We start from the raw sequence: 26851 nt of genomic DNA, 5'->3' as shown, positions 1-26851 counted from the left end.
AGATCGATTCCCCCCCTTCCCCTCCCCAGTGTAGACCAAAAATAACACAATTTGCTTAAATGAATGGCAGGATATAATAAGATACGTAAGGCCAAATCCTGGTCTGTTACCCAAAAACCAGTGCATTGATGGCAGCAGTAGATACTTGGCGATGCTGTGAAGCTCATTGGGCACAAAAGACATTGGGCCATAGCAGGGCATGATGCTACAGGTCATTTTAGTACAATGCACTATGAGGCACTGTTTATTGCTCAAGGAGCAACAGGTCTATTTCCAGTGAGACCTGCTAGCGTATTCTATAGTTGGCGGCATACATATACACCTGACTGTGGTCCAGCCACATCCCTATTCCTGAAAACCATATCTCTTTTGGCATATCACACCCACACAACATGGCAGATCTGCCAGCAGACTCTTGTGGGCCATCAAAGGGTGTCAGCTGGAAAGCCCCTTTGCATGCATCACTACTTGTGTGAAGATCTGTGGCTGATTGCACTCTTCTTCTTCCATACCCACTGCAGGAGTTAGCTCAATGTAATGCACTAATGTGAAAATGTAGGGAGTTGCTCAACCTGGAGCAGCAAGGGAGCCAGATGGGATGACGCCTGTTGAATCTCATCCTTAGCTATAAACCAACTAACTATTGGAAGTTTAAAGTAAATGTAATGGCAGGGGGAAATATCCAATGTGTTTTTTTTTAAATTACAAAAACTCTTGTACACACCATGTGTAAAGAAACTAGAGAAGGGAAAGCAGAGATTCCATTGTGCTGTGTGTCTGCACTTTAGAGCCAGCATATAAAAATAAAATGTGTAGTTGTGACAATGCAAGTGGCAGGAGGGACTAGCTGTCCCAAATGTGTACCTGTCTGAGACATTAGGCACATACTCCGGTTGGCTAGTGCCTTCTGCCACTCACATCACTGTGGCTATGCTCTATTTTTAGCACGCTAGCTCAATCAGTTTGCATGGGTAGATCTCCTCGATTTGGGAAGTACACCCTCCAGTTTGAAGATACTGTATACGTAAATCCTGCCTGCATTTTATTCTGGACTCTGCACATCGTTTGGATGGAAAATAAACAGAAACAAGTCAAGGGTGAAAAAAACCAAAAAACCCAACACTGCCAAGCTTCATTATCTATGTGTTGGAAGCAGAGTTACTCACCTGTGTGCTCCTTTATGAATTTATCAAAGGCCTTATCATCTACTGCCTTAGACCTTGTGTATTCATTTATAAGTGTGCAAAGTGAATGCAAAGAAGCCATAAAATGCTACAATCCCAATTTGGTAGCATATTACATGCACACTGTGGAGGTGTCAATGACAACACAAGTCATGAGGGCAGTGAAGAACCAGGGTTCTAATGTTCAAACCAACTGGGAGCACTGGAAAATCATAAAGAACTCTGTTTCTGAGGTTGAGGAAGCAAGTTTCAAGCCTATGAGAGAACCACATTATGGGTATAATCAGCAGATGGTAAAGTGTACATCATCTGTTTGAAGGGCTTGACAATGCCATTGTAAATTCTAAACTAACTTGTATATTACTGGTTGAGCATGAAACTTTACCAAGTTGGAACCTCCAGTAACATGGACAAAACCCTGAAGGGACTGTAATTTCAACATCAGCTATTTGATTTTCCAGTACGTCAAGGAAAGTCAAGAAGTATGATACTAAATATATTGTTTGAGGGGGCAGTGAAGCCAAGACACCAATTGCTATTGAAAGCAAAGACATTACATCCAGTATTGATTCTTAAAATGAAATCACTTTCCAGGTTCTCCAAACTCATTGCCCATGTAATAAACTGTATTTTAAAAATATGGATGTTTTGGAGATGTGGTCATGAGAAGACAGCCAACTTGTCTTCAGGGTTTATTTTAAACAACACAAAAAGATGCCCTTGGTTTAGGTAGGATAGACAAGAAACACTTAGAGATTAGTTGCTGTTTATTTGCATTCGTTTGTTAATTTTTATGTATCTGGCCTTATGTCTATACCTGCTAATTGCACCTTGGCAATCTTGGACAGGATTCACAGTTCAATGTTCATTTTCAAATGAACAAGGACAGGGAAGTAATAATGAATTTACGATACAACTCCTTTAATCTACACTGAAAATCAAGTTCAGCTGTGCCCTACTCCCTGAGGCCTTGATCCAGGAAAGCTTGTGCTTAAGTCCATACTATTTAGAAAAACACTTAAATATGTGGCAAAGAGTCCTGTGGCACCTTATAGACTAACAGACGTGTTGGAGCATAAGCTTTTGTGGGTGAATACCCAGATGCATGTAGTGGAAACTTCCAGAGGCAGATATAAATATGCAAGCAAGAATCAGGCTAGGGATAACGAGGTTAGTTCAATCAGGGAGGATGAGGCCCTCTTCTAGCAGTTGAGGTGTGAACACCAAGGGAGGAGAAACTGCTTTTGTAGTTGGCGAGCCAGTCATAGTCTTTGTTTAATCCTGAGCTGATGGGGTCAAATTTGCAAATGAACTGAAGCTCAGCAGTTTCTCTTTGAAGTCTGGTCCTGAAGTATTTTTGCTGCAGAATGGCTACCTTTAAATCTGCTATTGTGTGTCCAGGGAGGTTGAAGTGTTCTCCTACAGGTTTTTGTATATTGCCATTCCTAATATCTGATCTGTGTCCATTTATCCTTTTACGTATGGACTGTCGAGTTTGGCCGATGTACATAGCAGAGGGGCATTGCTGGCACATGATGGTGTATATTAGATTGGTGGACATGCAGGTGAATGAACCGGTGATGGTGTGGCTGATCTGGTTAGGTCCCGTGATGGTGTCGCTGGTGTAGATATGTGGGCAGAGTTGGCATCGAGGTTTATTGCATGGATTGGTTCCTGAGTTAGAATTACTATGGTGCGGTATGTAGTTGCTGGTGAGAATATGCTTCAGGTTGGCGGGTTGTCTGTGGGCGAGGACTGGCCTGCCTCCCAAGGTCTGTGAAAGTGTGGGTTGTACAACCCATCCTGGACAACGATCTCTCACTTTCACAGACCTCTGTGACCTATGTCTGTTAGTCTATAAGGTGCCACAGGACTCTTTGCCGCTTTTACAGATCCAGACTAACACGGCTACCCCTCTGATACTTGACTTAAATATGCACTTCACTTTAAGCAGAAGCTTCAGTGATCTCCTGAATAAGAGGCTAAATGAGGATGAGCTAGGGAAGTGGCAAACTGGTGAGACTACTCTGTTTGTATTTCCTGCCACTCACTGTGAGCTTCTCTCTCACTTGGTGCTATTCTTTTTCTAATGTTTATAGTTAGCCCCAATGACTTGGCTTGTGATTTGATTCATAAACTGAAGCTCTACCATGAACCTTTCTTGTTAATCAGGCTCAAATGAAGAGATGTTCTTGCCATCTTTCTGAAAATCATTACTTTCACATCCTTCTCTAAATGTGACTGCAGTATTCTCTGCTTTCAACCCTAGAGCACCATAAAAACAAATCAGCTCCAGCACATAGCTGAGTAACATACCACTTCATATCACGAATAACTGTCACATATTGTTTGCCCGTCTTCTCATTCAATAAAGCTTGTCCTCAGCTTGGTCTAGATATTTGAAAAGAATTGTTATATAACTGATAATTGCCTGAAGCACACAGTTCAATAAAAAAAGTAAGATGTGGATGTGGAATTCTAATAGATGGATCCTTGAATTTAGAAACAGTTTACAGCAACAATGTAGAATGATTTCAAATATTCTGATACAATATGCATGCAGTAAATAAATATTCTTCTTTGAGTGCTTGTTCATGTCAATTCCAAACAGGTGTGCGCACACCACATGCACGACAGCTGGAAGATTTTTCCCCTAGCAGTATCCGTAGGGTCAGCCTGGATGCCTCCTGGAGTCACGCCTTCATGGCGCCCAACATAGGGCTCTGTCGACCCGACCCCCACTCAATTCCTTCTTACTGCCTGTGATGGCTAGCTGGAACTCCCCGTTGCTCTTGCCTCAGCAAGCACGTGTTAGCAGTGTTTGTGTATATAGTTAGTTAGTGTTAGTATAGTAGTTTTTTCCTTTGGGGGGGTCCCCCCACCGATGTTTTTCCCCGGCACTGGGTTATGCCTTGGTCTCTGGGCTTTAAACCATGCTCGGACTGTGGCAGGTTTATGCAAAAAATGACCCGCACACTTCGTGCTTGAAGTGTCTAAGCGAGGGGCGTCTTAGAGATCAGTGCAAAATCTGTAGAAATTTTTGCCCCGGGACTCTTAAAGACATGGAGGAGCACATCCGAGTGTTGTTTATGGAGGCAGCACTTCGTCCTCAGTCAGAGCCGGGTGTGGCAGATCCGACTTCGAGCGCCGCATTCTTGGTGCACAGTGCTCCAGCACCGTCCATGTGCGAACCGGTGCCGAAGAAGGACTCTGCTGGAGACCCTTGGCACTGCCATGGCTCCGCCCACAGGCCCCAGACATCGGTGAGGCACCGGTGGTGCTCCCCAGTGCCCCACAAAAGGAAAAAGGCTGACAGAGGGCGCTCCCCGGCCAGGTATAAAGACCAGTTGGCAAACAAGCCCCTATCGGGTACCCATTCGGTGGAGATTCCATTGACTCCTGCCCCGAGATGGGTCCAGTTGAGTCCGGACCAGCACTGCTCACTGACGCGCCGCCACAAAGACCTCCAGCTCCTCTCTACACCAGAGAGGCTCCGAGGCAGCAGTGGACCTTTTGGCGCTTACAGCACCACGCTCACCTCCTAGGTGAGAGATCGCCAGCACCGGTTCCGGGCCTGGTACATTCTGTGGGCAAACTAGCGATGATGTTGGCCTTTATATATCAGCCTTTATGTGTTCCTGCCCACCCCGCTCGTTCACAAGGTACTCCTCAAAATACGGAGGGAACAGGCTTTGGTGATACTGGTAGCTCCAGCCTGGCCCTGCCAATACTGGTACACATCACTCCTGGAAATGTCCATGGAAGCCCCAGTCACCTTGCCGCTCTTCCTGGACTTAATAACTCAGGACCATGGATGCCTTCAGCACCCAAACCTCAAGTCATTGCACCTCACGGTGTGGAAGCTCCATGGCTGAACCCGATGGAGCTTGCCTGCTTGGACTGGGTTAGACAAGTCCACCTGGACGGTAGGAAACCCTCCACCAAGGCCAGGGGCGGCTATACGAATTTTGCTGCCCCAAGCAGTCACTGCCGAATTGCCGCCGCCGCAACAGTGGCAGAGCTGCCGCCAAAAGCCACGGCGGTGGGAAGAGCGGTGGAGCTACCGCCAAATTGCCACCACAGGACACGGACTGCCGCCCCATTCTAAATGCCGCCCCAAGCACCTGCTTGGAAAGCTGGTGCCTGGAGCCGGCCCTGACCAGGGCTACCTACCTTGCCAAGTGGAAGAGATTTTCAATCTGGGCGGCACAGCATCATTCATCTCTGACTCTCGCCACTATCCTGCTTATATTGGACTACCTCCTCCATCTCAAGCAGCAAGGTCTGTCCATGTCGTCAATAAGGGTTCACCTGGCCACCATTTCAGCCTTCCATCCAGGTACAGCCAGCCGATCGGTCTTCACCAACCCTATGGTCAGTCGTTTTCTGAAAGGTCTCAACAGGCTATATCCACAGGTCAGGCAACTGATCCCAGCTTGGGACCTCAACCTCGTCCTTTCTAAACTGATGGGTCTGCCCTTTGAACCACTGGCGACGTGCTCCCTGCTCTATCTCTCATACATGATGGCATTTCTGGTAGCGATAACCTCAGCCAGGAGGGTGTCTGAGCTCAAGGCATTAACATCAGAGCCTCCTTACACCATGTTCTATAAGGACAGGGCGCAGCACAAGCCACACCCAGCTTTCCTCCTGAAGGTTGTCTCCCAATTTCACATTAATCAGGACATCATCCTCCCAGTAGCCTATCCTAAGTTGCACTCAAGTGGCAGAGAGCAGAGGCTTCACTCATTGGATGTGTGCAGAGCCCTGGCCTCTTACATCGAGAGAACGAAGCCATTCTGAAAGTCTGTCCAGTTATTCATGGCAGTGGCGGACAGAATGAAAGGTCTTCCCATCTCTTTTCAATGAATTTCTTCATGGATCATGTCCTGCATCCATGAGTGCTACAGCCTGGCAGGGGTGCCCGCTCCTCCAATTACTGCGCACTCTACCAGGGCTCAGGCCTCTTCAATGGCATTCCTGGTGCAGGTTCCCACCCAGGAAATATGCAGAGTGGTGACGTGGTCCTCCATACATACTTTCACTCCGCACTACGCAATTACCCAGCAGGCCAGAGACGACGTGGCCTTTGGTAGAGCAGTGCTCCAATCAGTAGACAACTCCGACCCTGGAACTTGGGCTTCGGAGTCACCTGACTGGAATTGACATGAACAAGCACTCGAAGAAGAAAAAACGGTTACTCACTTTCTCTTAACTGTTATTCTTTGAGATATATTGTTCATGTCCATTCCAATACCCACCCTCCTACCCCACTGTCGGAGTAGCCGGCAAGAAGGAACTGATGGGGGGTTGGGTCGGCAGGGCCCTATACTGGGCGCCATGAAGGCGCAACTCCAGGGGTTGCCCAGGCTGACCCTATGGATACTATTAGAGGAAAAATCTTCCGGTTGTCATGCATGCAGTGCGTGCCCACCTGATTGGAATGGAGATGAACAACACATCTCGAAGAACAACAGTTACGAGAAGGTGAGTAACTGTTTTTTTCTAAAGAGGTCAAGCAAAATTCACATGAAAATTCTAGTTGCACTGGGTTAGTTACTGTGCTATGGTTCATAGGATGTTTTTGGTATTATGGCAGACGTAGAAAAGATGGTTTTGCATTATTCACATTCTCACACATAATTACATATTTGCATGCTAAGATATAACAGATACAAAGATGATGTAGGAGATGAGATGGCAAATAATAATTTATTAAAATCAAGATTTTCAAAAGTTACTAGGGATTTTGCATGCCTGAGTTTTTTGGGAGCCCAACTTGGAAGACCTTAAAGGGATCTGATATTTTGAAAATATGGAGCACCTGCCCTGTGGAAATCAGGCTCCTTCAAGGAGTCTTAAGTTAGGTGCCCAAAATCACTAGTTATTTTTGAAGATCTTGGCCTAAAATCATTCTTCAACCACTTAGTCACACCAGACTCTCTATTGGTTACTTGAGAAGCAGATTTAGTAATAACAGTACAATGGCTCATCTAATATAGACACCCTAGTGATGGTACTTGGTGACTCTGTTATTTAGATTGATAGGAGCTTATCCTGCCATTCACTGACTTCATTCACTTTGATTGTCCTTTGCCATCCGTAATCTACATCTTTCAGCAAATTTACACTGTTTATGCACAGTGTCAACACACATTGTTAAACACTTTGGATAAAATATTCAAAAGTACCTGTGTGACTTAGGAGCCTAAATCCCATTTTCAAAAGTGGCATAGGCTCTTACGAGCCTAAATCCTGTGAACTTTCAATGAGACTTAGATTTCTAAGTGCCTATGTAATTTTTGAAAATGGGATTTAGGAGCCTAAATTGCTTATGTACTTTTGAAATTTTTGCCCTTTATTTCTTTAAGGAATTTTCATGTGGTTTCAAATGATCTCTAGTTCTATGTTAGTGGAGAAGAGTAATGTTATAAATAAGTTGATGATAACTGCTAATATCAGCTACTGCTGAGAGTCACGTTGTCCCATACATGCAATCTATAGTTTTAAGCCGCAATGATCACTTTGGTTCATGAGGAAGATAAAGCAAATGAAGATTTCTCAGTTACTATTTCATGTTTTTAACGATATACTTTGTACTATGTCAAATATTATTTTCCAGCTGCAGGATGCCTAGATCATTGATCAATTTTCTTTTATTAAACATTTTTTCAATTTAGGTATTCTATGATTCTTATTAGCAACATGGATGTTTCTTTGACATCAGTGAGTAACTTCCTGCTCTTACTGAACTAAAAGTGGACCATTGCTGATTGCTCTTAAATGAAATGTTCAGGTAGGGTCTTTCTGACCTGGATAACATCTTATTTCCTGTAATACTTCTGGTCCAAAATATCTCAGGCTGATAAACTAGAATTTTATCTGCCATATTGGGTTACTGAGTCCGGAAGTTACCTTAAAGAATTCTATTTTTATATACTTAAGGCAGGGACTGTATTTTCATTTTGTGTGTATACAGTGCCTCATATAATGGACCAGTGGTTCTGATTGGGATTTTTAGGCATTACCACATTAAAAATAAATGAAAAATAATATAGTTTCTACCTATAGTACTATATAAATAATAATTAATTTCCTCCACCCCCAGCAAACCTCTAGATAAAAAGTTTCAAATCCATTAACTCCATTAAAGTCAACAGAATGACCCCAGTGATGAATTTGGCTCAATATCAAAGTTTCCATAGTTTATCAAAGCAAACTAAACAATGACCATCTAAATTGCTTGAATACCTAATTGCAGATGGGATTTGTGTTTTGCTCAAACCATAACAGTTATCAGGAGGTCACAAAAGGCATTTTATTCTTTTGGAAAGTTAACTCAGCACATAACTAGATTAGTGATGAAGACTCTTTTTAGCTGTTGGTCCACAAACAGGCCACGGATATCTACTGCATTGCTCCTGGCTCAGAATCCTTTTAACAATGACCACAATGGATGCTCACAGATGGTCTCTTGGCTGTCTTTAATCACTCCCATCTGTTTGAAGGACTAGTCATAAATTGGCTGGAGTGCTTAAAGCACAGGTGCCAGGTGGTGATAGACCTGGACAGGCAATCTGCACAGCTCAAGAAGTGCCAAGTCTTTTACAGGAAATCCTTCGTTTAAGAAAACATTAATGTACAGATTTCGCATGATGCACCTTTATGAATGAGTGCTGGGAAATTAAAAGGTCAAATCTGAAAGACATTATTCAGCAGTTACTCAGTCCTTGCTCAGGCAAGGCTGGTACTCAATTCAGTGGGAGCTTTGCCTGTTTGAGGACTGAGTAAAAAACTGAGTAATGTGGCCAAAGGAGCACAGCTCCAGTAAGAAGAGGAAGAATTGTGAGTCTAATTTTTTGTCCATACCCCTGAAAATTTATCCCAGGGTTTGCTAACTTTGGTCTCACACCTGGGAAGGGTGCAAGTGTTTTACAGAGGAAAGTAACTATCTGTCTTCGGTTGTAGTTCTGTTGCTCCCATCACTGTAGTGTCTAAGGGCCTGATCCAAAGTTCTTTGAAGTCATTAGAAATCTTTCTAGTGAATTCAGTGGGCTTTGAATCAGGCCACAAGTACTGAGTACCATTCCACATGCTTTGAATCAAATTTTCAAAAAAGCAGCTTCCATTCTGGGGGTGCACTTTGTTCCTGCAATTGGGTTGCTCTTGTAAATCTGAGGACCAGCTCCTCCAGCTACGTGATGGAGAGCAGAAATCAGGTAGCAGAAGAGCCAAGTATTCTGATTTGCATTCACAATCCATTTTGCAATCACAAATTGCACCTGCAGAAAGGTGGCCAGGTTTGGCCCTTTTGAAAAATATACCTCTTTGTATGAAAAGAGGCCTCTGATCAGAATTTTGCCTCGGAGGGAGGGCCCAGGTTACCTGCCTGGCCTCCTCAAATTTGAATGACATTGCAACTGCATGTGCCAGATTACAATGCCACTTATTCTGATGGAGGGTGATAGGTCCAAATGCGAGTGACATTGTTGTCCTGAGTGTTAGGTCACAATGTCATTCACTCAAATTTGGCTCAACCACCCCACTGTCATACCAGATGGGAAGGGGCTCTGCCGTTACGCCACCCCACTCTGGTCAAGGTGGGGCCCTGGCTCTTTGGTCTAATAATAAATAATAATAATAATTAATAATAGCAACCTTACTAGTCTTCATTACCCAGGACATCCAGAGAGCTAGCTGAGCAAAGTAAATTCAACCAGATTACTTACACTGTCAGTTTGGATTACAAAAGATAATAGTTGACCAGGAAAATGTCTTGCTATTAGAATGTGCAGTTTTTAATAAATATTAAATTAAGCAGATACAAATTAATGGAGTTCTTTTCAGTTCTTCAGGTAACCATTCCTGCCTGTATGACATTTTCATAATGCACCATCCTAAAATATAGACAATGGGTAATATTTTCAAAAGTGCTTAAGTGACTTAGGAGCCTAATCCCATTTTCAGAAGCACCAAAATTGATTTTCAAAAGTCTCATTGATTTTCAAAAGGACTTAGGCTCCTAAGTGACTAAGGCACTTTAGAAACTGGGAGTTTGGTACTTTTGAAAACTATACTCCCAGTGACTAAATGCAGGGAATGTTGTGATGAACTACAGATCTTTTGCACCTGTGCTTCACGTGCTTCTACACTAAGTGTTCTCAATATTCACATTTCTCAAGTGAGGCCACCAGGGACTTTTCTTGCAGCCACAGCCTCCTGGGCTCTGATTGGGGGGTGTGGCAAAGTAGCAGCCCCTCCCCCTCCCTGTTGCTCCTGGATGCACTGCCTTGGTGTTGGTTGCTGGGGCCACCAGCAGGAGTTGGGCCCGACCCCCATCTGGAGATACCTGGGGCACACCGCTGTCGGAGCAGGCAGCCAATGAGTTCCCCACCTTCCCAGGTGCAATGGGGCTCAGGCTTTGGGCTTTAGCCCTGAGGTGGTGGGGCGTCAGGCTCTGGCCGTAGGGCTTCGGGCTCCAGCCCAGGGCTCTGGCTGTGGGGCAGCAGGCCCCAGGCTCCAGCCACACAGCTTCAGGCTCCATCCCCGGGCTCTGTCCCCCGGCCATGGGGCTTCGGGCTGTGGGCTCCAGCCCCCTGCTGCCTCCCCTAACCCCCCATTCCACCCATCACCCCTGGTCCCCACTGCCTCCCCCAGCCCCCCATCCAGAGCTTAATTTGTCCCCAGTCTTGCCTGGGCTGAGTAAGTCTGCTGTGAAAAGTGATACCTGTATGTTTGTTAATATCACTTTTCACAGCAGACTTGCCAACTAGCAATAAATAAATTACAATGATTTGGATGTGTATATGTGCATATTTATTTGCTTTTCCTAAAGCTAATTAAGTATTTTAGGAAAAAGCGTGAGAGTGGCCTCCAGCAAGAGTTGGGGATCGCACTCTGAGGCCACAAAAATTTGTCCTGAGAACCCCTAACTTACCTTTCCATTTTCTAAAATAAGTGCTCATCTCTTTCAGAAAAATCAGGAATTCATCTGAATATTTCTTTGGGCACGACAGAGAATCTCTTTTCCCAATGTCATTAGAAATTGATTTAAAACACTCCTTGAAAGGACAATCATTACGCTCTTGGATCCATGTGTTTTGTACCCTAGTGCAAATCAAGCACAGAGGCAGCAATAGTTTTGCTTTGTTAGCACTCGATACCCCTAAAGTGCTGTTTTTAGAGCACTTTGTACCTGGCAATACAATGTCTGGCAAACACAGAGCAATTTGTGCCTTTCCCTAGCAAAACGACTTTGTCAGATGAGCATGCCTCGTAAATTATATCTGACAAGCATTGAGGTGGGGAAGGATTTTCTAAACCATCCGTACACTTTGGTTGATGAATATTCTAGAAAGGAACACACTGAGGCACTGAATGCTATGTTTGACCTAAGGTTAAATGATTAGATGACTTCAGTGTTTAAGGGAACAAGGCTCATACAAAGGCTTTGCTGTGCTGAAGTTTCAGAGTAACAGCCGTGTTAGTCTGTATTCGCAAAAAGAAAAGGAGGACTAGTGGCACCTTAGATGCATCCGATGAAGTGAGCTGTAGCTCACGAAAGCTTCTGCTCAAATAAACTGGTTAGTCTCTAAGGTGCCACTAGTCCTCCTTTTCTTTTCATTGTGCTGAAGTGTACACCGTGCAATTTTTGGACGAAAGAATACTTTGCTAGTCGTAAAAAATAAATCCCAGATTTCTGTGTGAGTTCTCCTCAAAAGACATATCGTTACAAAGCTTACACTCATCATTAACTCGCAAAGTTGTCATGGCCAGATCAACCCAATAAAATGCACAAGGCTACGTTCTGATCTTAAGACATTAAACGGTAGGGTTAGGAATATGAAGGGCAGACAACATTTTAAGGCCAATATTCCAATCCCATTGAAGACAGTTGAGTAGCCCTGGTGTAATAGAGCAGGCCTTAAAATGTTATCTGTCCTCTTACATTCTTAACCCATAGGTCCCAAGGCAAGAGTAAGCTGATTTATCAGCAACAGCTCAGGGGAGGGATTACAGGTTAATTCAGTTAAATCTAATCAAGACACTTCTCTGAAACTAAGTTCTGGCACTTGCTGTCAGGAAGACATCAGATCAAGTTTAGGTTTTGCTATTTACCTACAAGTCTTTATGTGCAAGCTTATCCCTGGCCCTTGCCAATGCACCAATCCTGACCTGCAGCACCCAGTGCTGGGCCTATATGGCTCTCTCAGCTCTGTACTAGAAACACTCCTCCTAGTCTACTCTTGGGGCTCTCTTGAACATTAATTGCTGTTTGGTTGGTTGTTTTGTAATGTGGAAAAATATTCCCAGGCAGCTAGGATGGGCACATTCAACTCATATCCCCTGTGATGAACTAGGATTTAGTCTCCAGAAGTGAAAGGGCAGTGGGCTCACTCTGCATCTTTTTATCCTCCTACAGGTGGCTTTTTGGATGCCTCAAGACAAAGATTCTTTCTGGTATGTGGATTATTTTTCTTAAACTCCTACCACGGAATATTCTACCAATAGATATTTAACATGAAGTTAATTTTTTTTTAGTCCTAAGCTAAAGATCAGTTTGTTTGATCTAGCATTTCAGAACTAATTCTTCGTAATTGTATTTTGAACTATATATTTTGAACTATGGCATTTCATCACCAGCTGTGATGGGTAGGCTTTGGATTTCAGACTGTACATACGGTGCTCCAGAAGGCTATGTCAACATAATCTCCTACTAGTGTATTTTAATTGTAAATTTTGTATTTCATTTTTAAAATATTTCATTTTTTATTTGAAGTTTATAAAAATAATTTCTTTGAGGCTGTTAGATAAATACTGCATTACCCCAAATGTCAAGATAATTCTGCTATAAGCAAATACATATTTATTTTATTTTATTTTTAAAAATGTATTAAATAACACATGGTTCTGTGGCATAGGAGTGTAGCCTACAGACCATCTCTAGTAATATGGTCTTGTCTACACAGTAGAAATTGACTATACCAGAACAGCTATTCTGGTATAGTTTAGCTACTCCAGAATAACGCCTCTGTGTAGACACTATTCTGGAATAAAAGTAACTTTATTCCAGAATTATTACTCTATTCTGGAATAATTACTCCACTCACAAAGCAAAGTCACTTGTATTCAGGAATAGATTATCCACAGGGGGACTATTCCAGAATAGCTATTGCAATATACTTATTCCAGTAGACAAGCACAGTGATTGATACGCAAAGTGAAAAGGGATTCAAGGGGGGGAGGGATAGCTCAGTGGTTTGAGCATTGGCCTGCTAAACCCAGGGTTGTGAGTTCAATCCTTGAGGGGGCCATTTAGGGATCTGGGGCAAAAATTGGGGATTGGTCCTGCTTTGAGCAGGGGGTTGGACTAGATGACCTCCTAAGGTCCCTTCTAACCCTGATATTCTATGACATTAGATCAACATCTGCTCCAAGATACTTCATAGTAAATCTGGAGTAATTCCATTTGAGTTAACGCAGTTGCTCTGGACATAGGTGTAACTGGGAACAGAACAAAGACATTTGGTCCCTTGTTGCTCTGCTTTGCTATGCTTCATGAAACTTCTCTGTATTAGAAACTCTTAACTGAATAGAGAGAACATGTTGTTTTCTTTCTTTTACTCTGACACTTTAAAAAGCTGAGATGACAAAAAATGATTGATAAAAATGGGAATTGCTCTAAACTCAGACCCAGCAGTCACCATCAGAAAACAACAGAGCTGTGGCAGACATGGAGGACACATGGTAATCCAGCCAGACATTCCACAAGCTACTCAACTGGCGTTAGTAACTACATGGAGATTTTCACTTGGTTCTGCTTAACCCAAGCTGAATTACTATACTGACAATTGAACACACTTTCAGTATGGGAGCTGAAGCAGCTGTATTATTTCAAATGTCATCATTCTCTGTGCCTGAGGTATAATGCAGGTTTAGTTTTTCTAAAAACACCCCAACAGGGGCAAGTTGGACCCATTAAAACACAGCTGTTTTACACTAAACAGAAACTGAAGGAGAACTGTGGCAGCTGCATGAAATCTTTCTATTTGGAGGTAATTTGAAAAGCTTACTCTCTGTCCCCCAACCTCAGCCACTTTGCTATAAACAGGAAATGAAACATAGTTAATCTGAGAATTTAAATAAGGTGGAAAAGAACATTTTGCATAACAGTTCATAGCTACGGTAAATGTTTTGTTTATGTGAATGGCTCACTTGAGGCTCTCATTCTTAAGCAGTAGCTCAGCTCCTCTGTTCAAAAATTCGGGTAAATGCATCATTTATGTCTAATACACAAACACATACAGGGAATACATGATACTGAGGTATAGTTGGCATGAGTTTGGACTGGTCATGTGAACTCACAAGTGAATTATGAAGATCATCCAATGCTAGTGCTAATAAAACCTTTATGCACAACTCTTCATCCTATATTCTATGTAACATTTAGATATAGATTTGGACACGCACACACACACATACATGGCACATTACAGAGATAAAGACGAGCCACTAAATTTGGATTTGGAGCCAAACTTCCTCACAAATGAACCTCACATCTAAACACCCCAGGCCACTGCTTTCCGGAGCTCCCATTGGCCGAGAAGGGTGAACTGCAGCCACTGGGAGCTGCGAGCAGCTGTATCTGCGGACGCTCAGTTAAACAAAAAGAAAAGGAGGACTTGTGGCACCTTAGAGACAACAAAGGTGCCACAAGTCCTCCTTTTCTTTTTGCGGATACAGACTAACACTGCTGCTACTCTGAAACCTGTCAGCATCTTACGACCCGCCAGGGGCTTACCCTGAACAAGCCATAAACCAAGTTTGGGAACCCCTGCTCTAAATCGAAATGTGAAATGTGAAGTCATAGCCACTCAGGAAGGTGGCAGCAAAAGGTTTGATGATGAGAAATGCACAGAGTGTCATCACCAATAATTGTAGATAGGAAGAACTCCAGGGAAGACAGAGAGGTGCAAGTGAAGAGACCTGAATGTAACAGCTAGGACCCCCCCCCCTCCTCCAGTCCAAACTGAATTAGTTCCTGAACAAATGTATGGGCCAAATTCAGACAGAGTTGCACTTATTTGCACCCAGTCTGAATTTGGCCCTTTGAGTCTCATTAAGAGTTATATATGGAATGATATCAACCCATTTTCTTATGCTGGATCTATGAGATCACGCAAGTTCTCATTGCAAAGTTTAGTGGTTTTCCTAGCATGTTTGCATACACAGAATTGTGAGCATATCCAGCCCTTGTGATTATGCAGGTTCATGTGAGTTTAGATTGACCTTTTTCAGATGCCTTGGATATTTACAATGCTCAGTATATGAGTGCAGAAAAGGCAGGAAGGGAAGATTGTGGGGTTTGGCTGATCCAGTGGTTATCTAATATACAGAATCCATTAATACTATAGACATTTTATTTATTTATAAAATTCTTTTTGCACCTATCCCCAAAATACATGGGTGCTTCACAGCAATAAAAATAAATCTTCCTTTTGAAAGGGCCAGATCCTCATCTGGTGCCAATCACTGTACCTCTTTGAAGTCAATTTACACCTGCTGAGGATCTGGCTATGTTTGTGCTTGCCATCGTTAATAAAATCCTTTTGCGATTCAGTAGTTGTTTAAGTGCTTTTTTGCAAACATTGAGGGATAAGACCGTTATTCTTAAATGGATTAGGATCATTTAGATGGCTCTGGCCAAGAGATCACTCAAGATTATCCTGAAGGATCATTGGTAGACATCCTCTAGGATGTTCCTGTGTGAAATGATAACAGCTCTTCAGCACATGTGGCCCCTGGGTAACTATATCTTTGACACTTCAGTTTGTAGCTTATGTTTGTTGCCTTGGAAGAGGAGGGCAGCAGATGTATGTTACACGAATTACACTTCCCCTCCCACCCCCGCACTTCAATTTTTGTCCCGTTTTCACAAAACACATCTCCCCTGTTTAGTTACAGCAGAAGTCAAAGTGTACCGCATAATTCCAATGGGAGATTATGTACATGAAAGACCTGTCTTCTGTAGCTTTGGCCCTGTTGTTTATGTGAAAATCACTGCTATGTGATGTGCAATGGAAGGGAAAATACAATCTCTTTAACTTGACTGATACCTCTTTTAGATTGTGGGCTCTGTGGAGCAGGGAATGTCTGTTTTGTTTGTACAGCACTTAGCACAACAGCACTCCTGATTTCTCACTGGGGCCTCTAGGTACAACTGCAATGTTGGTATTAATATTATTAATAAGAATATAATCTTTATGTGTAACACAAATAGGTCCAGCTTTTCTGAACTTTGCTAAAGTTAGTGCAACTGTGTGCTTTACACCAGGAGAAGATTTGGTCCATAATCCATGGGTTGGTTCGTAAACAGAAACTCAAAGAAAGGTCACAATCAAATTGCAGAAAGGGGCTTTTCATGCAGAGGCCCCTGCAATATTTATGATATTTACAAAGATGCGGGGAAGGGGAGAAAGGAAAGCTGAATGCCTCAGAGCTAAAAATAAACAGTTTGAGTCACAAATATTAGCCTAATAAGAAAAAGTATGTTGTTAGTGCAATTTTCTCTGATCACATAGCACCGGAATAATGATCCACCTATACAAACAGTCTAATAAACACTGACATATTACAAGAAGATTGAATGCTGCATCAAGTGAGAGGAGAATCTGGTCTGTAGATGCAATGCAGAAAAACAATGCAGAAAAATTGTGTAGAAAAATCCCTTTGAATCACTGTGAAAATTTTACATCAATCTGTTTTTAGTAGAAACATTGTTAATTGTGCTATGAAAAATACAAAGGGCCAGATTCTCATTTATACTGAAAGGTCCCTTTATGCTAACGGAGCCTTAAAATGGGCAGAAATGATATATACACCTTCTTTAGGCCCTTTTACACTGCCAGAGTAGACTAAAGAGCCGTAGTGTAAATGAGAATCTGGTCCATATTCTTCATATGGAAGTGTGAAAACATAGCTTGGAAACCTTTGAGTGTACTGAATCAGTTATTACAAATTCATTACCAACTACCAAATGCACACTGTATTTTTTTTTAAATGAGTACAGGACACCCTCCCCCCTTAAATATGAATGATGGGCATCTTAGCTCTTAGTATTTTATTAATTGTTGAAGAAACTTATGTGGTCTCTACATAAATTATGTTCAAGCACTGGGAGAAACATAACAGTTGTTGGGCTATTTTTGTTGTTTAACAACATGCAAAAAAATCTCAATATGCTTGGAATCGGAGTCATAGATTTGTCCTTGAAATATAACACATGGTCTTTGAAACTTCACTGAGTTAATATGAAGTTGTTTTTCTGCATTGTAAAATAAACCCTTTTCAAAATGAAATTTAATAGTTGGGTATTAAGGAACCATAAGAAAAGCTTAAAAGCTATTTGTTATCTTTATGTTTATAGTATCTTGAAATGCATATTGAGATGAAAAAATATAACTTGATTTCTATAAAACACAGCCAAATACTGGCCAGTTTAACTGCATTTCTGTTCTCTGCAGCTGTTATTCCTAAATGGTACTGGAAGACCATGGGATAGAGTTAAGATAATGTGAGGCTGGTGAGTCATTTCACAAGGTGACATATAGCATGGATTTCAGTATACAACAGATGGCTTTTACTCTACAATATATTTATTTTTCACTCTGATAGAAATACAGTTTTTCACCTCCTGTATTATGATCAGTAATGTATTATAAAAATTTCAATAGGAAGTATAAATAGGAGATCGTAACATATGGCTTTCAGAGTATGAAATACAGTTTTTCCTATCTTATACAAATATTTCCACTGACAGTTCTTCATTTTCTATCCTAAAAATGGTTGTGCAGTCTTGTTGTGCACTGTTAAACAGCCACTGTGCTCCGCCCCTGCTATGAGGATGTTACTGGGTCCAGCCTCCCCTTCTGCAAAAGCAAATTGTGCCTCCAGAATGAACAGTAGGCATGAATTGGAGTAGTTCTTCCTCTAGCTACCTGTTTTGAGCCTGCAGTTAGATGGTGTGAGACTCAAGTGCTCACACTTGCCACTGAAGGGTGGGTGCTAATTCTGCAGCTGTAAATTGCATCCTCCTAAAGGAGGAGCCTTTCAGGCACACTTTAGATTATTGAAACACATGGTTGAAATTTTTGAAGAAGCTTAAGACAGTTAGGTGCTCAGTCTTCATTGAACTCCAATGAGTTTTCGGTGCCTAACTCCCCTAGGATTCTTTGAAAATCTCACCCTATATATTACATAGTTTTTTCTATGTTAAAAAAAACCAGCATTTCGGTTATAACATTGAACATTTGAATGTTAGGAAATGCCAGATTTATGGTTGCTCATGCAAGCTTAATTCAGCCCCTTTGTGCTTTGAACTTGTGCCCCAAACAAAGCAGGGATCCTATGGAAAAATAGTATGTTACCCTATAATTACTCTACTATAATGCATATGCAGTGCACAAGAGGGCAGAATTAAAGTTGCCCAGGCAACTGTAAACAGGGTATTTCCCAACTTTCAAGTGCTTGAGTTTGCAACATTAACAATATTCTTGTAGCATAGTTATTTTATATGTAATTATATTATGTGCATTGTAACAACTTCTCAGCATGCGTCTTAAGCAAAAGTCATGAGCTTGACAAAGGCATCACTTGGCAAAATTCTATGACCTGTGTTACGCAGGAGGTCAGACTAGATGGTCATAATCGCCCCTTCTGACAATAACATCTATGAATCAGCAGCAGCCTGAACCCTGAACCTTCAGTATCCCAGCACACACTGCTGCCACCTGACTAGCTAGCAGCAGCAGCAGCTGTGGATGAACCAGTGGGCCGAAGCACTGGATCTAGGGGATGGCCAAGGGGATGATGCGCCTGGCCCATGAATCTCTCTCTCTCCCCCTTCCCCCCCCCACGGTGGGAATTGGGGAACTTCCTGCCCCCTGAGGTCCCCCATAGTGGGACCAGGTGATGGGTCTGGGGGAGATTTATGGAGTAGATGGAGGGGAAGCTGCTCCTGGTAGGTGGGGGTAGGGGTTCCTGACCAATGTAGTGCCTCCAGAGGGGGACCTGGTCCATTGGGGTCTTATGCTGGGCCCAGGGGTGGAGAGGAGCCCAGCTCAGCTCTTTTTCCTCACCCCTAACGCTGCTCCCAGGTGTTCGCAATAAAACATGGGCTGCAGCAGCCTGGCCTTAGAATATTGGTGTTAGTTATTATTTAGGCAGGCTGCCAATGCTTTCTAAGGAATGCAAGCAAGAGAAAGAAAATAGTGATTTTTAACAGTTTATAACAACACAAGTCAAATGGAATTTCACAGAACAAAGACAAGGCACTTCTCCACCCTGAGAACATTTCCCCTGTTGAATATCAAAGGCCTGTTGTAAACAGTGGAGATTTAAGAGCTTCTCAAAGAAAAGAATCAAGTATATTTTATAATGGAAATTGTTAGGCAACCTAAATACAGGGTCACTTCCAGATCCCTCTATAATCTACAGCACTAGCCCACATTTTTAGACTAATGACCAGCACAATTTTATTTGAAAATACAAAACTAGTTTGAGTCCTAAGAACCCTTTCCTATCCCTGTTCTTCCAGATACATGAAACAGCCACACTGAGTACCTTTTATAATTTATATGAACATCTTAAGATCTTCATCTTAAGAAACTTCAAAAACAGACTCCAACGAGAGACTGCTGAATTGGAATTAATTTGCAAACTGGATACAATTAACTTAGGCTTGAATAGAGACTGGGAGTGGATGGGTCATTACACAAAGTAAAGCTATTTCTCCATGTTTATTCTCACCCCCCACCCCCACTGTTCCTCAGAGGTTCTTGTCAACTGCTGGAAATGGCCCACCTTGATTATCACTACAAAAGGTTTTCTCCCCCCCCACTCTCCTGCTGGTAATAGCTCATCTGAAGTGATCACTCTCCTTACAATGTGTATGGTAACACCCATTGTTTCATGTTCTCTATGTATATAAATCTCCTCACTGTATTTTCCACTAAATGCATCCGATGAAATGAGCTGTAGCTCACGAAAGCTTACGCTCAAATACATTTGTTAGTCTCTAAGAAAAGGAGTACTTGTGTCACGTTAGAGACTAACAAATTTATTTGAGCATAAGCTTTCGTGAGCTACAGCTCACTTCATCAGATGCAGGTGCCACAAGTACTCCTTTTCTTTTTGTGAATACAGACTAACACAGCTGCTACTCTGAAACCTGTCATTATGCAAGGCACTGAATTTAGCCGTATGGAGTGGCAATCTATCAACTTCATGAAAAAACTCATACAGATACAGACAGACAGATACAGACAGATATCATCTTCCTTTCCAAATGCAAACAGATGGACATCATACCAAAAGGACTGAAGGTAAAAAATCCATTACAATCTACATACCACAAAGACTATGCTGACTGCTTGTGCCACACGCTCTCAAAGAAACTGCGGAACCACATGATCAACATCCTCTACAGCAAACAGGGAAAGATTAAGAATGAGCTCTCAAAACTGGATACTCTCATAAAAAAACAGCCTTCCATACAAACTTCCTTGCGGCTGGACTTTACAAAAACTAGACAAGCCATTTACAACACACACTTTGCTTCTCTACAAAAGAAAAAGGACACTGAACTATCTAAACTACCACATGCCACAAGGGGCCACAACAGTGGTTCTCTTAACCCACGCAGCAATATTGTTAATCTATCCAACTATACTCTTAGCCCATCAGAAGAATCTGTCCTATCTCAGGGCCTCTCCTTCTGCCCCTCCACAAACATGATACAGTTCTGTGGTGACCTAGAATCCTATTGTCGACGTCTCCAACTCAAGGAATATTTCCAACACACCTCTGAACAACACACTAACCCACAGAGACCTTCCCACCAAGACTACAAAAAGAAGGATTCTGGGTGGACTCCTCCTGAAGGTCAAAACAACAGACTGGACTTCTACACAGAGTGCTTCCGCCGACATGCATGGGCTGAAATTGTGGAAAAGCAGCATCACTTGCCCCATAACCTCAGCCGTGCAGAACACAATGCCATCCACAGCCTCAGAAACAACTCTGACATCATAATCAAAAAGACTGACAAACGAGGTGCTGTCGTCATCATGAATAGGTTGGAATATGAACAAGAGGCTGCTAGGCAGCTCTCCAACACCACTTTCTACAAGCCATTACCCTCTGATCCCACTGAGGGTTACCAAAAGAAACTGCACCATCTGCTCAAGAAACTCCCTGAAAAAGCACAAGAACAAATCCGCACAGACACACCCCTGGAACCCCGACCTGGGGTATTCTATCTGCTACCCAAGATCCATAAACCTGGAAATCCTGGACGCCTCATCATCTCAGGCATTGGCACCCTGACAGCAGGATTGTCTGGCTATGTAGACTCCCTCCTCAGGCCCTACGCTGCCAGCACTCCCAGCTATCTTCAAGACACCACTGACTTCCTGAGGCAACTACAATCCATCAGTGATCTTCCTGAAAACACCATCCTGGCCACTATGGATGTAGAAGCCCTCTACACCAACATTCCACACAAAGATGGGCTACAAGCCGTCAGGAACAGTATCCCCGATAATGTCACGGCAAACGTGGTGGCTGAACTTTGTGACTTTGTCCTCACCCATAACTACTTCACATTTGGGGACAATGTATACCTTCAAATCAGCGGCACTGCTATGGGTACCCGCATGGCCCCACAGTATGCCAACATTTTTATGGCTGACTTAGAACAACACTTCCTCAGCTCTCGTCCCCTAATGCCCCTACTCTACTTGCGCTACATTGATGACATCTTCATCATCTGGACCCATGGAAAAGAAGCCCTTGAGGAATTCCACCATCATTTCAACAATTTCCATCCCACCATCAACCTCAGCCTGGACCAGTCCACACAAGAGATCCACTTCCTGGACATTATGGTGCAAATAAGCGATGGTCACATAAACACCACCCTATACCGGAAACCTAGGGACCGCTATTCCTACCTACATGCCTCCAGCTTTCACCCAGACCACACCACACAATCCATTGTCTACAGCCAAGCTCTATGATACAACCGCATTTGCTCCAACCCCTCAGACAGAGACAAACACCTACAAGATCTCTATCAAGCATTCTTACAACAACAATACCCACCTGCTGAAGTGAAGAAACAGACTGACAGAGCCAGAAGAACACCCAGAAGTCACCTACTACAGGACAGGCCCAAGAAAGAAAATAACAGAATGCCACTAGCCAACACCTTCGGCCCCCAACTAAAACCTCTCCAACACATCATCAAGGATCTACAACCTATCCTGAAGGATGACCCATCACTCTCACAGATCTTGGGAGACAGGCCAGTCCTTGCTTACAGACAGCCCCCCAACCTGAAGCAAATACTCACCAGCAACCACACACCACACAACAGAACCACTAACCCAGGAACCTATCCTTGCAACAAAGCCCGTTGCCAACTGTGTCCACTTATCCATTTAGGGGACATCATCATAGGGCCTAATCACATCAGCCACACTATCAGAGGCTCGTTCACCTGCACATCTACCAATGTGATATGTGCCATCATGTGCCAGCAATGCCCCTCGGCCATGTACATTGGTCAAACTGGTCAGTCTCTACATAAAAGAATAAATGGACACAAATCAGACATCAAGAATTATAACATTCAAAAATCAGTCGGAGAACACTTCAATCTCTCTGGTCACTTGATTACAAACCTAAAAGTGGCAATTCTTCAACAAAAAAACTTCAAAAACAGACTCCAACGAGAGATTGCTGAATTGGAATTAATTTGCAAACTGGATACAATTAACTTAGGCTTGAATAGAGACTGGGAGTGGATGGGTCATTACACAAAGTAAAACTATTTCCCCATGTTTATTTCCTCCCCCACCCCCACCGTTCCTCAGACGTTCTTGTTAACTGCTGGAAATGGCCCACCTTGATTATCACTACAAAAGGTCCCCGGGTCCCCCCTCTCCCTCCCGCCACCCCGCTCTCCTGCTGGTAATAGCTCATCTTAAGTGATCACTCTCCTTACAGTGTGTATGGTAACACCCATTGTTTCATGTTCTCTATGTATATAAATCTCCCCACTGTATTTTCCATTAAATGCATCCGATAAAGTGAGCTGTAGCTCACGAAAGCTTATGCTCAAATAAATTTGTTAGTCTCTAAGGTGCCACAAGTCCTGCTTTTCTTTTTAAGATCTTAAAAGAGATCCACACATTTTGCATATGGATACCATGTCAAACAAAGATCAACCTGAAGTATGTCTGTTCCCTGTAAGCAGACTGCAGAGCAATGCATATATTGTTTATAAGCCTTCTCAGAAAAATAACATATTTTTGAAAGTACAAAGAGAAATCTGGACAACATTTTAGCACTCCAGTGGGGGATTCTCTGAAGCTCCCAGTGGACAGCACCTGGGTTCTGCAACAGGGGTCAGATATGTGGGAAAAAAATCCTACCAGTGACAAATGAACTCTAGGCTACATTCCTTCTTCACTGTTTTATACTCTTACCTCCGATTCTTTGTAATAGCGCTCAGGGATTTCGTCACAGGCAATATCGATAAAGCAGACTTCTCGCTCAAGATCTTTGGCTTCATTGTCAAAAATCTGCAAGATTTAAAGAAACTTTAACTTTACAACAGGACAGTTCCAGCTGCAATAGTGTTTACTAGGCATTGTGAGGGGCTGAGCCAATGGCTTGTAGAACAGCAGAGCGCATAGTGCAGAGGGATCTGACCTCATGCTTGGAACGCTTGCAGCAGCACTCCATGTTCCACATAATGCCAAGTCATCCGCAGAATCCAGAGGCCCTGTACACGTGCCAGAGCACGCAACGAGGCCCAGGGGAGAAAGTGGGTGTGACCAAGGAGGCAAACAACAAGCAATACATTCCTAAGCAGGATCCAACTGCGGCTTAAGAGGAGTGTGCAGCAGCCATCGTTTTGGGGTATTTAATCACTCCTGCGTCAAGCCAGGAGGCATTGGACCGTACTTAACAGTACACCCTGCTTAGCGCCTCTTGCTGCTGCTCTGCTCAGTCCATTCCTTTCCATGTCACTCTGCACATCTTTGCAGGATCCAGCCCCTAGTGACTTCTGGGTGAAGCAGATATTTCATCAAGGGATTATTATTTATGTTGCCTTCTCTAATTGTTGGGCCAGATATCACCATCAAGGGAAAAGCTGACTTTCCAGACTCAAGTTTTTTTTGTTCTTTCAAAAGAGTTATTAGAAGAGTTATTCTACTTTCGGGACAACGATGAAATGTATCTGTGCATGTGTATGAAATGAGACAAAGCTTCGACTCTGCTGTTATACTGAGACTCAGGATTCTGGCTGAATCCTACAGATTAAAAGGTTGAGGAAACCGTAAAGTCACAGGATAAAGTTCTGCTCTCAGTTGTGTGCATGAAGCTCCTATGGATTTAAATCCTTTAGGACTAGGTTTTGAAAGGCCAGACTCTATTTCTGCACCTACATACTAAGGGTGCACTTTTGGAACCACAATTATTTGCATGTACAATTTAGGCAATTTCTAACTACCTGACTGTGCCCACAAATCAACTACATGGGCATCTCAATGACATATGCTGTGTCTGCAATGTTTTGTTGGCACAAAATGGTGGCCAGGGTAAGGCAGTCCTAAAGCCAGGAGAGCCATGCATGCACATTCAAGGACAAGAACTGGCCAACAGTGTGTTTTACCTGAGTAGTACCATGCTCTACAGCTAACATTTTCAGGAATTATATATATCCCTTGCTTGAAAAATAAATTTAATGAACATATAAAAAAGTTAATTCCATTTCATTTCAGCCCAGTGGGACAATTAATTTGATATAAGGATACAAAATGCAGCGCTACTCAGTAGCCAGACTGCCAGTTTGGTATTTCTTCAAGAAACATAACTATTCAATATACAGCAGTCATAATGAAAGAGGGACTGGAAATGGGCCAGTTTATGGGAGGAGGTTGAGCTAGGCCAGTTTGTAAATTCTTAATAGGTTGCTATTAGTAACACAGGTAAGAAACTTTCTTAAAAATATGTATTTTAATCCGACATTGTCCATTCAGCTGTGTACTTGAGATATTGCAGGCTCAATCTTCGAGTAGTACCTATAAATTACACACAATTCAATTTTTTTCTCGCTTTAAAAAAGTTAGAAATAGGTCAGGTGGACAGATTTCTGGAGGCTGTTCAATTAAATCACTGGCCTTTGCTAGACTGTCAGCCAAGTGAAAGGTTAGAAATGGACCTAAAAATGTACAGTCTTCAGAGGGTTAATTTAGGAGGAAGAGATTTTATCCCTCTCCATCTCCATTAGTCCTCCACCTCTAGAATTTGGCACTAGAACACAGACCATTTCCTTAGCTCCAAAAGTTGGCTGCATGACGTCCTGGCTCCCCATTACTAGCCCAAGTTGTCATCTAATCATTGGTCCATGTTCTTTTCTTAGAATGTCCTCACAAGATTTGCAGATAGAGATTTAATCTCTTAGTTTTATCAGCAGTGGAAAATAAGAAGTCATTAGAGCACAAGATTGATTTCTTTTTTAGGTCTAATTCTCTTATTGCCCTGTCTAGCCAAATACTCCAGGATATTCTTAAAGCCCACAGGGGGGATGGTTTGATTGCTTTTGCAATCAAAATTAAGAGGCTGGAGAAATTAAAAAGTTTTAAAAAAAGAGATTAAAGCCCACAAAAAGAAACATAAGGCTCCCAATCTGTGCAGCTCTATTTGCAAGTGTGCAGAGAGTGACTGACAAGAATGCTTTGTATCCTTCATAATAAAAAAGAAATTGTAGAAAGGCTGAATGTTAAATATTATTAAATCTGAACGGTCGTTCTGAGAGAGAGAGAGAGAGTGCACACTTTACTGCAATATTCAAGCATCTGTGCAATTCCATTTTCCAAGAGGGATGAAAACTGCTCAAGAGAAGTTTCCCAGTCAGACTAAATCACCCCCAAAATAACAGAAGAACAGACAGTAGATTTTAATCGGGCTATTTTGTATCCAGATAAAGTCGTTTGTTTAGAACGAATTTAAATGCCAAAAAAACCCAACAAAACCCTGGGACAACGTTAGAAGAAGATGCCCAAAGAAAGATCACACAGGGCACTGAAACCAAAACAAGTGCTTTTCAATTTACCCCCATTTCTTTTCTTTCTACTATGTAATGCGAGCTCCACCACCTTTTCTCTCCCAGGCTTCTGGCTCAAATCTAGCCCAGGTTGTAGTGACTGTCAGTTTCTGCCATCTGACAGTGAATACTTAGGGTATGTGTTCACTGCAGAGTTAATCTGGGTTACCCTCCCACCCTGACACTTGGGTGGGAGCACCTGGGTTATCCCAATTTGGGTGTGAGCAGCTAGACTACAAAGCCATACAGTTGTACAAAGCCATACTCAAGTTTGCCCACTTGATTGCATCCACACTGGTTCTTTACTCACTCAGGTGAGAAAGTAGGACTTCTGGGGTCACGTCCCATGGTTCTTTGTGCTGCTTTAAACAGAGCTGATATATGATTCTTTCTTACTGAATTGTGAGGGTACTTGTCTGCCTACATTAAAAGCTTGTCTCAAAGGTACTTGTCTCAAAGGTAGAAATTCTGTCCCCATAATTAAGCAATG

At 42.6% G+C, this 26851-nt stretch overlaps 1 protein-coding gene across 1 annotated transcript in view; it reads right to left on the bottom strand.

Moving 5' to 3' along the window:
* PITPNC1 (phosphatidylinositol transfer protein cytoplasmic 1) overlaps positions 1-26851 on the bottom strand; it is a 200999-nt gene that overhangs the window by 18912 nt on the left and 155236 nt on the right. The window contains exon 7 of the mRNA XM_078848644.1: positions 23735-23830. Coding sequence (XP_078704770.1) covers positions 23735-23830 — 96 coding nt within the window. The remainder of the gene's footprint in view (positions 1-23734; positions 23831-26851) is intronic.

Source organism: Lepidochelys kempii, chromosome 14, assembly GCF_965140285.1.
Source record: "Lepidochelys kempii isolate rLepKem1 chromosome 14, rLepKem1.hap1, whole genome shotgun sequence".
Lineage (NCBI taxonomy): Eukaryota > Metazoa > Chordata > Testudines > Cheloniidae > Lepidochelys > Lepidochelys kempii.
Note: the sequence above shows the minus strand (reverse complement) of the source record. Positions and strands in the feature narration are given on the sequence as shown.